Source organism: Haemaphysalis longicornis, unplaced genomic scaffold, assembly GCF_048455015.1.
Source record: "Haemaphysalis longicornis isolate Haplotype H1 unplaced genomic scaffold, Haemaphysalis longicornis Haplotype H1 scaffold_2, whole genome shotgun sequence".
Taxonomy (NCBI): Eukaryota; Metazoa; Arthropoda; class Arachnida; order Ixodida; family Ixodidae; genus Haemaphysalis; species Haemaphysalis longicornis.
Genome location: NW_027526295.1, coordinates 266,045,359 through 266,059,764, shown reverse-complemented (window position 1 = coordinate 266,059,764; position 14,406 = coordinate 266,045,359). Strand labels below are relative to the sequence as shown.

At 51.2% G+C, this 14,406-nt stretch overlaps 2 protein-coding genes across 2 annotated transcripts in view; one reads left to right on the top strand and one right to left on the bottom strand.

The window, feature by feature from the left end:
• The window catches only part of LOC144170655 (protein Wnt-9a-like), a 9,784-nt gene extending 6,923 nt beyond the window's left edge, over nt 1–2,861 (top strand). The window contains exons 3-4 of the mRNA XM_077700585.1: nt 217–500; nt 691–2,861. Of these exons, the coding sequence (XP_077556711.1) occupies nt 217–500; nt 691–1,200 (794 nt within the window). The 3' untranslated portion in view covers nt 1,201–2,861. The remainder of the gene's footprint in view (nt 1–216; nt 501–690) is intronic.
• A 7,034-nt stretch (nt 2,862–9,895) lies between these two features.
• LOC144170654 (protein Wnt-6-like) overlaps nt 9,896–14,406 on the bottom strand; it is a 52,000-nt gene continuing 47,489 nt past the window's right edge. Inside the window, exons 4-6 of the mRNA XM_077700584.1 lie at nt 14,143–14,363; nt 12,704–12,963; nt 9,896–12,024 (exon numbers count right to left, since the gene is read on the bottom strand). Coding sequence (XP_077556710.1) covers nt 11,569–12,024; nt 12,704–12,963; nt 14,143–14,363 — 937 coding nt within the window. The 3' untranslated portion in view covers nt 9,896–11,568. The remainder of the gene's footprint in view (nt 12,025–12,703; nt 12,964–14,142; nt 14,364–14,406) is intronic.

Below are 14,406 nucleotides of genomic sequence, written 5' to 3'. Positions count from 1 at the left end.
GAAGACAATGAACTTTCCTGGGTGAAAAAAGTCCCTCGTTGATACATTGGCACCGGGCCTAAGCTGCCCTTGTCAAAAGTTTTGTCTCTTACTGTTTTTGTTCTAGTTTTACTGATTTAGTTGTATCCCGGCCCAATTAAAAACCGGATGATGCATGTACCGCGATCGATTCGCTGAAAACCTTCTCACGGAGATTCGTTTGCTTTATTTCGGCAGTGTACCGTGAAACGGCCTTCGTGTACGCCCTGACCGCGGCCGGCATGGCGCACAGCGTGGCACAAAGCTGCCGGCTGGGCCGGCTGAGCCGCCGCTGCTCATGCGCCAAGGCCGACGGCTCTTCCGGCAACGACGAGCAAATGTGGAAGTGGGCCGGCTGCGGGGACAACCGGCCGTTCGCAGCCAAGTTCTCGCGACGGCTCCTGTCACGACCCCACTCCTTCAGGAGGCCCCGCACGCTGCGAAAGCCCATCGACATGCACAACATTGCCGTCGGAATCAGGGTACGTCGCACCACCGGAATATGCATGCTTTCCGTCCGAGGATACGCTTGTGGTCTTAACCACGCCTTGCTGTTCTGCCAGCAGGTCAACTGGCCGAGACGGTGTGCAGTGCGCATGCTCTGCTCCTCTTGGAAACCGGGGCAGACCTTCAGGGTGCACATCTTTGTTTTGTTTTGTTTTTTTCCTGCAGGTGCTCAAGCACGGAAGCCGGCAGGTGTGCAAGTGCCACGGCGTCTCGGGCTCGTGCTCGGTGAAGACGTGCTGGCGGGAGCTGGCTCCTTTCCCCGAGGTCGCCCTCAGGCTGAAGCGCAAGTACGAGACGGCCGTCAACGCCCAACTGGAGAACAAACCCGCATTCGCACCCACGGACGTGCTGACGAGACCTCGCAAGGGGCCGCCGGCCGGCCCGACGGCCACCACGCAGAGGCCCAAGTGGCTCGCCGCCGTCACGGCGGAACTCAGGCGGCTCGGGAGGGACAGGCTGATCTTTCTCGAGAACTCGCCCTCCTTCTGCGAGCCAAACGTGATGGCCGGGCGCCGCTGCCGCGACCAGGCCCACTGCGACCGAATGTGCTGCGACCGTCAGCACACGACGTTCACCGAGGTCGTCATCGAGGCCTGTAACTGCACCATGGAGTGGTGCTGCCAGCTCAAGTGCAGGACCTGCAGGGAGAACAGAATCGCCCACGCTTGTCTGTGATCTTCACGCACTTTTCACTTTCCGCGCGACGCTGCCGTGCGCACGCAGAAATTGATTGCTAGAAGGGCGTCTTCGTAAATTGATCCTTACTGTTCAGGGGAACTATTTGTAAAGCGAAGCTGTCTATGCCTCACTGATGGCGTTCGATGCCGCGCAAAAACGCAACGCAGAAAAGCCAACTTTGCACAACGGTTTTCACAAAATGACGAAGATGATAAGCAAAAGGAACATCAAGCGCTTCAAGAAAGGAATCGAACCTGAGTCCCTCGCGTTATGAAGCCGACATCCATGAAGCCGCGTTATGAAGCCGCGTTATGAAGCCGACACGGTCGAAGCAGTTTTGCTTCGCATTTTAATCATCTTTCTCTTAATTAAGAAAGGGGCTTTGATTTTTTTTACTAGCACTTATAAACACCCACGAATTGAACGAAGGGTATATGCCACCGAACCTTAAAAGCGATAATGTTCACCACTTACCGCGCTACTACAGATAATATTCCCTTAGTGGCCCCGCAACATCTATCAACAGGCCAACCATGGGATGACAAGTAAGCTAGGTGCAGTAACCCACAACTGCAGCTTGCAGAGAATCGCGCTTAGCACTAAATTTTTTTAGCACCAAATGCACGAGTTTTCATCTGATGCTGCAGAAGTTTAAAGCACGTGTGAAACTTACATCGCCCTTTGTTTCTGCGCCGTCATCAGGAGGGCTAGAGGAAACCTCGAGAGGAGGGGCTTCAGCCGCATGCAGGCCTTCTGGCTTCTCTCGGGAAACTCTTTGATAATGCGGCGTTTTCGGCTGCATTTATTTTTAGAGACTGCATATCTTCATTTGATGCCTTAAAAGGCGACTTCGAGAAGGATTGTTAAGAGTCACTTCTTGAAGAAATCAAACTCGATCGTGTCCTGTTCACAGGACATCTGCCACACCGAAGCACGGCGGTCTGCTCGTGTCGCGGATTCAGGTCACATATGTCGTGAAGACCTACTTGGTCGTGAATAAGGAAGAAGCATTTCGGATTGCTGACAGGCCATGTCATTGAACGACAGTGTGGTCACAAATACTTAATGTACGTCCCTTTTTACTCTGTGTTTTGAAAGCGGTGCCAGTGCTTCTGGACAATCATAGCACTGCCCAAAAGCAGATCTGAAGGGTCAGTATAATAAATCCCGAAGCGTCATGGAGTCCATGAGGGTTATCAAAAACAATTCTGTGAGATTTAAACCAAGATTAGGCCCCTTACAAAATCTGCTGTGTATATACTTGCACTAAACAGCACATCACATTCCTAGTCAGCCATGGTTGATTTCGAATGTGCTCTCTTGGGAAAAACCTTCGGTTCTTCTTTCTGTAAATATTGACGCTTTGCGCGGTAAACAAAAACGTGATGTTGCTGTCATATGGTCGCTGCAAATGTATGTTCGCATCTTGAGAAGCATACGTCGGAGAAAAATCGTCCAGGTTACAATTCTTGTTGTTTTTGTCTCGAAAGTGCTTGCACTTTCTCTAGTCGCTTGTACATTAATGAATTGTGTGACTGAGCATGTGCTTGTTTAGTTGTAATGATGCTGGGATTCAAGACAGCAGTTAGTCATAACTTCGGTGTAGATGCAATAAAAATGTGTCAATGTTGCGTTTCAGTTCATGTTTACATGAAGCCCCACTGCAAAGTGTTATGTTAATGAGACCTACCTGTCCTTTATCGCATGATATTCCATTTTTTTTCGCAGGCAGCGCTTGGCTTTAGCCACCTCAAAAACCAAAGCAATCACCTACAGTTGTAAAACGCCTGCTTTCCAATTCATTCACATGTAGTGTTAATAGCCATGGCTCGTCTTTGTATATAAAGTTTACAAGTTATAAGAACTTTGGCGTTAACTAATTCGACAATATATATATATATACGTGCGGCTCCTCTTGTCATAGCAGGCCGGACGGGCACTCTGCTCTTTTGACGCCGTCTGCAGGTTTTCCAGAGATTTTCATTTTGCTGCTTTTTTTAGTTTTCAGTATTCGTTCGTTGTTTGAAATGCAACGTGCGAGACAACACATTGACATCTCGAAATGGTGCAGGAAAAATGAAAAGGGGCGCCTCCAGGTTTGCTGAAGAGATGAATTAATTATCATTAATTAATCGGGGAATAATTAATCAATTAGTTAATCAGGGAGAAACTCCTATCGGGAGGTATTGTTAGTCTTTGGTCCTTTCAATTTGGCCTGCACTTTCTGAGCCTGTTCACGATAGTTCAGCGCAGGTGCTGTGTAACCGGCCCTGCACTTTTGCGTGTGTCCCCACACCTCCTTTCTGGGAGTGCAGGTCAAACTGTGAACTCACTCTGCACTCTCGAGCATCGGCCAAACCGAAAGGGAAAGTGCAGGTGCCGCACGCTGCATTCGAAAATCGAGGAAGCGACCTGCACTGCTTAATTTAATTAGGTCACCGAACGCAGCTAAATCGAAGGCACATCCAGTTTGATAAAACATGTCTGCATGATAGGGTTTAGTTTAATGGGCTTCAACTCTGTGGAAGCATCTTTAGTCCAATGGAGTACGGATGTCAAGTCAATTGGGTAAGTATAACGTGGCTGAGGCCACAGTATATACCCAAAGCGCCGAGTGGGGAGACATGGCCACATATATAGCAGCGGCGAGACGGGCCACTTTGGCTGAGGGCTCACACAGCTCCCGAGGACAGTGGCAGCTTGCGACAGTTTCCGATTTTCTCTCGTTGCTCAGAAACGTATACGATTTAAACCATCCCAACGTATACGTCATTGTCGCTGCTCTATCCGAGAGTGCGGGCCAGCGTTATTTTCTTTATATTTTGTTTTGTTGTTGTTCTCCAGCCAACACCAAGTACTGACAAGATCGAGCTGATTTTCTTGTCCTTTCACGGCGTCGTTCTGTGCGACCTCGTACAGAGGAGCTTTCGCGGTCGCACCGACCATTCCACACTGCAGCCGCCCACAGATTGCAGGGCCTACAATTTGCTTTACTGTTTAAGCTTTTAAACAGCAAATCGGGTAAAAAACTCATGCGGAGTGCATGGGACCGTGCGCCTCGTGAGCAGTGCCCGGCGTCGTCTAGGCTTGCTCGTGGACTCGCGCCACGTGATGAGCTCGCAAAAAAATATAAAAGTCGTGCAAGTCGTGACGAGCACCCGGAGTCGTCTAGCTCGACCTTCTAAAACACTCTGCCCAGCGTTCGTGGCGTGATGTCCGGCGTGCACTTCTATTCGCCAGTACACGTGCGTTCGTGCTTGAGGTGGGGGAGCACAGACGCCGAGCACGCGAAGCAGGTTGCCGCTGTTCCTAGCGAGTGCTAGCACGGCCCACTTTGGGAGAGATATGTGAAAGCCTGCGCACCAAACGATCCGTGCCGGCCATCATGAAGAAATTGCAGAGGCAATCTCGGAAAACCATGTGGGGTGCAACAGCCGGGTATTCTACGAAGGGAGAGGGGCGGCCAGCTCAGCATGCTTCTCCAGCCTTGAACCACTAGTACAAGCTGCGCCATTTTTTTTAAAACCAGAACCAGCAAGATGGACTTAAGGGATCCTTGTCACAGGTTATTGCAGCGGCCTGCGCAGTGCTTTTCTCTCTCTCTCTCTCTCTCTCTCTCTCTCTCCTAATATTTGCAATGCGTGCTACATTTATGTTTTCCTCTATCCTTTGTCGCTTTCTCAGTTATCTTAACTTATTTCTTTCAACTTGTGTTTCCATCACTGTTTTTATACACGTTCTTCTTACACAGCACAGCATTGGCCTTTCTTTGCATACAACAAGCTAGATTTTACCATTTATATTATGTATACAGGTGCGTGCATGTATCAACCGACAACGGAGACACACGCAAAGTGGCACGAGGTGTCCTCGGAAGGGGTGCTAAGCACAAAGCTACATGATACCTCCATCACAAGCCTGGAAAAATTCTTTCCTCAGTTTGTAGAAATCTCCTTGCGAGTGACATCTACTGCGGATGTCGTTAGACAGGCGTTACCCAAAGTTCGCTAGGAAGTGCTCGGCGGTATAGCTCAGTTCAGTGTCTTTTCCATGCTGTATACGAAGCATACCCTGCATTAGTCTGGTCCGCTTTCTTTTGCGTTCCTCACGAGGGGATATCAGAGCTCGAGAGAACATACAAACACAAATGTTGAAGGCTGGCAGTGGCGCTCCCAAAATAACTGATGTTATGAATATTGATTGAATACAGAGGGTTGTGAACCCTATAGCTCTCGGCACCTATAGGAGTCCCTTCGTCCACTACTGTGATTTGTGTCAAGGCAGCACGGCCATCCTTTGCATCACATAACTCGGACATCGATATGGGACACTTTCCCACCTCTATTCCGGCCCCTACAAGTTCTGACTGCATTTCCGGGCATTGTGCGATAGGGGCAGGTTACGTCTCCTTCGCTAAAATACTTCCCCCTGAATTCACCCCGCGCAAATATAGAGCCGACGATCACCTTGCGAACGGTTCGGAGTCTTTCTCAGGCTCATCATATACAGCCGGAATGCGGATTACTTGATTGTGCCTCATGTTAAGAGATACACTCATGTGCACGACTCTGCCTATGGTTACACAAATACGTTCAACAATCGCCGAGCAGCTCGCAGGGAGGCTATCTTCACGCGGACCTTCTGGTAGGACTTCCAATTCCCCCGCATTTCCCGGGATTAGCTCGTCTTCAATCAAGCAATCAATCAATGACTTATTTGGTATCAACAATATCACACGTACCAGGGGCACAGACAAAAATCCAGAGAAGGAAGGCTTGGCGGCATCTGCCCCTCACGGCTTGACGATTTGCATGTACAAGCCATGCGGTGCACCCTCACAAAGGTTCAGCGATTACCTTCTAATTGTGGACTAACCGGCAATGTCAAGTTCAAATTGACCAGGAAAGGTGTTTCCGTTCTTGCATCCGTACTGAATCGCAAAAGCATCCAACCATCCACCTGAGCTGACTGGTCTCTTTGGTATACGCACCACTTAATTCGTTAATGGCGCCAGCGTGATTTTAAAATTCAACCTGGACACACCAAGCCCGACGGAGCGTTCTTATTCTTCTGCACCGTGAATTCCTTAGTCACCGAATGTCTCCTACAGGCGACACTTTGCTTCAAGTTAAATTTCGATGCACGTTACAGATCCGCAGGTGGGCAAAATTAACAGGGAACCCTGCATGCATTACAGCGCGCGTCATAGCCCTCGGGTAGCTTCGGCGCGTTCAGCTCGCAAAATGTGAAAACCGGCCATTCTGCCCATTTTGAGGTGGGCGCGAAGGTACATAGAATATTATTTCTGAATGGATACGATTGTCAGAACCGGTAGTGCCATCCATAGAGCGTACTTTGGGACGGACGTTTGACCTGGGCGTGCATCATGCGTTAAGAAAGATCTGGTGATCATTTTAATTATCATCCCCGCATTCGTCCGTATTTCTTGTCATCGTTCTTTTTTCTTACGTGTACATCTGGCGTAGAAAACTGTGCGTTGTTTTACTGCAAGAGAGGCCAGGGTTGATTTGTATAAATGATGAAGGGTCGTCGCCAGTTTCGTTGATCGCGATGAAATCCTTCCGCAATATACGTTTTTTTTCTCTCCCTCCCTCCCTCCCTCCCTCCCCTTAAAGGCCGTTATCTCTTAATCTCCCACTCTAGTAATCCGTGTAGTATGTGTCACTGCTTTGTCATTGTTATCGTTGTCATTGCGTTAGTGCACAATCAATATAGACTGATTGATTGATTGATTGATGATTGATTGGTGGCAGTAGTAGTAGCAGTAGTAGTAGCAAGTTGTTGTAGTGGTAGCAGTAGCGCAGAGCTTTATATATAAAAAAGCGCTCTACAAGTTTAATGCAGTAACTCGTGCAGGGCCATCGCTCGATATTGCCACAAATTGTTTTTTCTCGGCACCGGAAAAGTCAAACGCCCGAAGAGTTGACCGCTTGGCAATTCCTGTGAGGTGTCAAATGGCCTTTGGGTTGATTGAACCATCCGCATGACTCGTATAAATGATGAAGGGTCGCCGTCATTTTCATTGATCGCGACAAGGCCGGCCGGGAAAAAGAGGGGGGCTACGCGATGCAAGCACGTACGATGCGTGCGTACGGCAGCTTGGAAGGGGGCGAGAACCGATTTACACCGCAGGAGGGTGTGGACGGCGGACGCAGCGCGCACGCACGTACGCGGACAATTCACTGCCTTTAATGAGCGCCGTTCGGGGCGACTACTCGGCAGAGCGCGGACGAGCCATTTATCTGTCTGCGACGAGACAAAGGAGAGAGAGGCGCAAGAAAGGGAGAGGGGAAAAAGGAGCGGGCGGAGGAGGGCGGCAGTGGCAGCCGCCGGCGGCGGCGTCGGCCGAGACGGCTTCATAGGCGACCGCTGGCGCCGTCGGTGCCAAGAGGGCGTTCCCAGAGGCCAGGCCTGTGGCAGGTATAACTGATGGCTGCGTGCCCTCTGCGGGGTGGGGTCGCCTCTCATAAGGGAGAGGGCAAGGGGTACCGCCCTTGCAATCAGCTGCTGCCCCCGCTGCAAATTAATGACCCTCTCCCCCACCGCGACACCCTCGCTCGTCGTCGCCCCTCTCGATTTAAATGCAGGAAGGGGGAGGAGGAGGAGGAGGAGGTGAAAAGGCTTGGGCGATTGCCCCCGCATGCCGCCGCCACGACCAGAGGGGAGCCGAGAAGAGCCCGCTAATCCCGGCCTAACGCGCGCCGACTTGTTTCCAAGTGCCTCGCTGCAGGACCACACGCGCGCGCCTGGTGCCCCTTCTTCGACGGGCCCCGGGGAGCGGGAGGGGGAGATTTTTCGCCCCGGGAGAGGAAAGAGGCAAAACGGGGGAATGAATTGGCTGATTAGGTTCTTGTTTTGTTTTCTTCGTGGGTGCCGATGACTCTTTCGCCGCCCGGCGGATACAGCTCCCCTCCCCTGCCGCGTGTTCCCCACAAAGCTCTCTCGTGTCTGCCGCCGTCTTGTTGCTGCTGTTGTCGTCGTTGTCTCTATCCGCTCCCTTGCCCCCCTCGTCTGCACGCAGCGGCTGGCGCTCTCGTTCCGATGTTCACGCCGGCCTCGCCGATTACGTCAGCTGTAAGCGCTGCGGGCGCGGGAGATATGAGCGAACCGCCGCGTTGCGCGCCGGCTACGGCCTTCGGGGGTACTGATTGACGGATGATCGCTGCTGTTGCCCGAGCGCCTCTTGGAGAGGAAGCAGCAGCAACGGGCTCGAGCTCCGTGCGTCCCGAGGCTCACACGCGGACAATAAGCGCGGGCAGGTGCTCGCGTGGGTCGGGCAGATGAGGGGTAAAGAACAAGTTCGTTCATGCACCGTGAATGGGACCAAAGAAATATGAACAGAACAGTCGTGGAGTGGGTAGGTCATCATCATAAAGACAAATTTAGCATGCGTACAGCTGTAAACAGGACCTTTCAAGTAAATACATCAGAGCCCACACCAACACCTCATCAGGTCACATAAATCAAGGAAAGAGAAGGTGGGTGCAATAATCAAACTTTGCTTTCCCTAACGTCACGTTCGAGTGACCCGAAGATTTTACCCAGGCTTTGCCACTGCAGAAAACAAGCACGAAGAATAAAAGTAACCGACGCAGTACATTGTGTAACAACGTAAGATATGGAGACGCCGTCGTGGTCAATGGTCGTGGTGAGGGTTCTGGGTTTTGAGAATATTTCTGCTCTTATCGCGTCCACTTCCGCTAGCCTTTAGTTCACGCTTTGTATAGTATTTGCTTCTACTAGACCAGACTAGCCGCAGAAAGCAAAAAGCGGCGTTGAAGTGACAAACTCAGGCTTCACTCCCGGCAGAGAACGCTTTCGCGCAAACACTTACCTTGAACGGTCCTTTGTGTGTGCAATGCACTCCTGGAAAAGCAGCAAGGTTATCGTCTGTGCCATCAAAATCGTGGAGACAGCAATCACACAACATTTCGCCAAACAACATCTTTATCGTACACATAAGATTAAGAAAAAAAAAATCTTCTCAGATGGCACTGGTGGTAAAAGAATCGTCACGCAGTGTGCGTTTCGAAAAATAACGTTCACGCTGTCGAACAAAATAAGTTAAGTCTGCAAACAAGTTTCGTTGTGGACGTGCATACCGTCTCTTCAACATTCTAGCACAACACGGATCGTCAGAGGCGTATTGCGGCGATCACACTAACGACGTCATGGGGGCAAAATGATTGTGACCAGATTTTGGGTTTGCCACCGCTGGTATCGAACACGGTACTACGAGGGTTCCCTGTTATTTTGGCTTACCATAAGCACGGCGCTGTGAAGGTTGCAGTCATTTATGACGCAGACGATAACGTGGCTGGCTCGCCACATTCGTATGCTCCAATAAACTAAAAAAAAATAATAAAGGCGCTAGTACTGCTTCGGCAGAGGACCATTAAAAATGGCGGAAGAACTGTTGAGGCTTTCGGAGCTGGTGAACACGGCCTTTATAGTTTAACAGGTAAATGTGCAAGTCCCCTCCCGTGAGTATTAGAGCAAAAGTAAACTTTAATTCCCCCCCGCCCCACACCCCTCCTATTTGCCACGCCGTAAGTAGTCAAAGTCACGTCCTAAATCTCGTGCAAGACAGTAAACCAGTTTTGTGCGTAGCGAGCAAACGTGTGATGTAGTCAGGAATCCGTATTCAGCCTTTTTTTGTCAAAAGCACATACGTGAAGAGCAGTGCAAATGTCATTTTGTCAGACAAAACTCCTGCATGGCTGGAAGTAATGGCCAATAACTGTGCCAATACCTAAGAGAGGTTCAGTTTCAATTCAGGGTGGCTGATTTCGTCCCGGGGTATACGGATTCAGCATTTCAGACTTGTATACCTTTAACACACCCTGTATCAACCTAATACTGCCCAAAAAACAGATTACGGTTTGTTATTTTTGTCAGTCGTCCTAAAGCGACGTAGTTCATATACCTGTACTGATATCTTTGGCACCTATATGCAGTGTTTGTCTTTAAGAAAGGCAACTGTGATTAGTAAGCGCTATAACTTTTTGTCTTTGCCTTGTGCCAATGTTAGACTTCCAAATCTGTACGGCAATTTCAAAACCACACATCGTTCAAATAAAGGCTTAATAAAAAAAAAGGGCACTCGCGGCATGAAATGCGTTGATACGAACACCTATCATCGAAGGCGGTGCGATACGGTGACGATTCCACTTATCTACAGAACACGGGAATGACATTAAGGGAATGGCGCCGCTTACTAGATGCATGAGGATAAGCGTTACCAACTCCCTGTTTTTGGTGATGTAATGAGCACCCGTGCGCTTTAGAAAAGTGCCACCAGCACCGTATCGACCATGGCAAAGTCAACAGCGTAAACCTTCACGAACTACGCCACTAAAAGCATTACACCGAAGTTATACACGACAAGGAAAAAAATAACGACGACAGAGACCGCTGTTAACACACGAATGTAAATGAAATGCCGTAAGCTACAAATTCAAGTGCAGCGACATCAACAAAATTTCGCGGTAGCCGTCAGCACGCATGCGCGGCATTGAGAAGCTCAGTATATGAACCACCATTTCATCTTTCCTACCTAACTTTTTAAAAAGCACATCGAGAACACCAAAGCGCGGTAAGTGACTATACCAGGTCTTAAATGCCATCAGCCCGGGAACCTAGAAGCAGTGAAGGCTGTCTTCTGGGAATCGCCAAAGGCAACAACGAGAACAAAAAAAAATGCCACCTACGTTCGTTTTCCTATATATCGGGACACAGCGTGCAACAGGTTTGCTCCTTGCAGCGTTCATACTCAAACATTCGGGCCATCCTGGCCTCGATCTCGTGCGTGACGAAGGCAAGCAATGCACGCCTTTTGCAGTTCACATATGTACACACCACCGAGTGTTCGAAGCACAGGCTCACAGAGCCCACTGTATATCACAGACCTTGTCGAAAACAGAAAAAGAAAGCAGTTTTTAGCTTGGTGGGCCTGCGCCGACACCATGGTCGCGCGCCACAACTTGTCCGCCATGTTCAGAAAGCCAGCGCCGACGCTTGAACTTCCGCTGGCAAACGTTGTCAAGTGACCCCAAGATGCCAAATAGGTGAATTAAGTACAGTTTGCGAATGATAGGTGCCACAACCACTGACCAGCAAGGCCACCAATCGTACAATGTTTGAACCTACAAGCTGCCCTTTTTGCGCTTGAGGTACAGCCACTGCCCGCGTAGGAACACAGCACCGCGCAGTCACTTTTTTCTCGTTGCCGTCCACTTCACGTAACACGTCTCACCCAAGCAGCGTTACGCACCTCCGAAGCGCGCACACACGGAGGAAGCACACAAAGCCGCACTTTTGTCTCGGGCCAGCGGAGGAGCGGGCCTATAGGCACGTGGTCTCCTGCAGCGTCTCTATGCACGTCTGGCACGTCACGTTACAGCAGTACTGGAAGGTGCAGTTGCACGGTACGCTGACGGTGGTCTCCCGGCTGCGCACTTTGCGACCGCAGCACAGCGTGCGGCAGTTGTCGGGGCCCTGCGAGCCCAGCTTGCAGTGTCGACCGCGCGTGCCCAGGGAGCCCGTGCGCCGGTCCGGCTCGCAGTAGTCGGGCGACTCGTCCGAGAAGACGATGTCCTCGCGCCCCGGGGGCCGCGCCACCTCCGGCACGAAGCCCTTGCCGGAGTTGCCGGCCGAGACGCGGACGGCCCCCTGAAAGCGCTCGCGCAGCCGTTGCCCGACCTTGCTGAACGTGGGCAGCTTGCGCCAGCAGGTCTTGAGCGAGCACGTGCCGGACATGCCGTGGCAGCGACACACGCGCTCCAAGTGCAGACGAACCGCCTGCGAGACCGTTAGAGTGCCAAAACCGTTAGCCGCGTCAATGTCGATCCTACAGCGTCGATGAAATTTGTGCACATGTAGTCCCTCTTTGCGCAGGCAAGACGTTTGTGACACGTGTTTACAGCTTTAAGCAGTGCAGCGCCATGTGACCCCGCTGGGCAGAGATCGCAGCTGCCACCATTTGCGCGTATTCTCGCAAGCTTCAGGAAATCATATGTGTTTTGTCCCTCCTACACGTAGGCTAAATAAGAAGCTAAGTGAGGAAAGATGTCTAAACAGAAGGACAATACTGTAGTATTCTTGCGGTAGCCTTTGGGGCATTGGAAAGAAAGTGAGAAAAGAGTGAAGAAACGCGGTGATGATGTACGGGAAAGGGATAAAAAGGGATGAAGTTGGCATACGCCTCACTTATAAAGTAGCAGCCAGAAAGTAACAGGATAATTTTATAAACCGTCTACGCTTTTTAGTGTCCAGTATTTCAGCCGCCGGATGGTACGGGCCCGCAACTGTCTACAGCCCCCTTTTCCCATTTCTTTCTGCGATGCATAGGGGTCATTATTATCGGTTTAACCAAACCACCAAACAAACGGTCGAAAGTTGAGCGTATTTATAGCGTGCGTACGTCTGCAGTGAAAAGCAATGGAAAGCGAACACAGCGCCCGAGTTCACGCTTTCTGACCTGCCGTCCTGCTTCGTAGTTGTGTGACACGATGGTGGCGTGCACGTCGCCCACGCGCTTCCGGTTCATGAAGTCCCGGGACTTGTGGTAGCCGAAGTCCACGTAGTGGTCGCACCCGGTGCGGCCCTGCAGGTGGTTGGCGTTCGTGTGTCGCCGCCGGCACTGGCAGTCCAGCAGCCGGCCCTGGGCGCACGCCTCGGTCAGCGCGTACACCACGCCCGCCGCAACGATGGCGTCCACGAAGGCCGCCTCTCGGGTGTCTGCGACGCGCACGACGGCCCAATTGCGGCGAAACGTAGACGCACGAAGCACGCATCATCCGTCCCGGACCATTCTTAGGGACGGCCTGCTACCACTTGCCTTCAACTGACGACAAAAAGGCCTGTGGGTCTCATCCCATTCCCTCTGACAATCAATCGCAGATTATAGAAACAATAACAAACAAACAAACACATAAATAAATAAATAGAATGTATCAAAGCACATATAATGGGGGAAGCAAAAACAGTTTACACTGTTCGTAAGCAACCTCGCACGCAGCAGTGACAGGCTATTGGAGTGGAAAAGATGTGAAGTGTCTAAAACGAGCTCAACAAACTAATTATAAGCTACGCGCGGCCGCAGGTTTACGTTGAAGGTTGTTGCATCGTGCCGAAATGCCGTGCGGCCGCCGGGTGCCTAAAGAGCGTGAAGGTCAAATATGCGGATGCAAACTGTTGGACAAAAACGACAAACATACTCCGACAACTTGATCCCATTTCTTATACGGTCCCGCTATTTCCTATGAGTGCTCGTCACACTGTCCGACCGAAAAGACTAAGACCGGAGCACAAGCAGCGCTAGACTTTAATTCTGTCCCTCACTGTGTGCTTCCTTGTACGACTTCCAAGGGAGCCATCATTGAGCTGACCTGCTTGTGGGTTTACCCTAAACCCTACCCGCGAGATGTCACTGTGACGGTGCCAGAAGAGCTCCTTTCAAGAGGGTCTTCCCAGTCCGTCCATAAGTTCCCGTACCCGCGGGGGTATGCTCTCTTAGTGTGCAGCACTTTGGCGGCGGCGTCGTAACCGAGCGAGCGAAGACAGAAAGAAAATGGTGGAGGGAAGTGTGGTAAAAATGTGAGGGGGAGGGCAGTATGCTGAGCCCGCACGACACGCTCTTCGGCGACCACGCTTGGTGAAAGTGTGAGGGGGAGGCAGTGCTCGTCGCGTGGCTCATCCGAACCACGTGACATTTGCGCGGGAGGAGCAAACACGATTTGCGACAACAGGCTCGGCGGCAGAGCAGCGCGCGCCGCCGTGCGTTCGCTGATCACGCGATCACTTCCTGAGACGCAGCGGCTATGCGACCGAGAAGACTGCAGTTCGCGCTGCGAACAAATTTAGCATTAGGGAGTATAGTAGTCGTTGCCCGTGCAATTTTTTTTTTTTTTCACTCACCTTTCATGAGCACCTTCTTCATGGAGGAGCGCAGCGTGGAGCAGTTCCAGCGGTGGAAGCGGAACTGGTTCTGGCACTCCCGGATGCCGAGGTCGACCCCGCGCGCGATCTCGCGCACCACCTTGGGCTCCTTGCGGCAGATGCGCGCCTTGCGGCCCCGAAGAAGCTTCTTCTTCTTGCACACGCGTGCGGGGTCCATGATGAGCTGCCACCGCATCGCCCTGCGTCACACAGGCCGTACTCGATTTATTGCTTGTATTCACT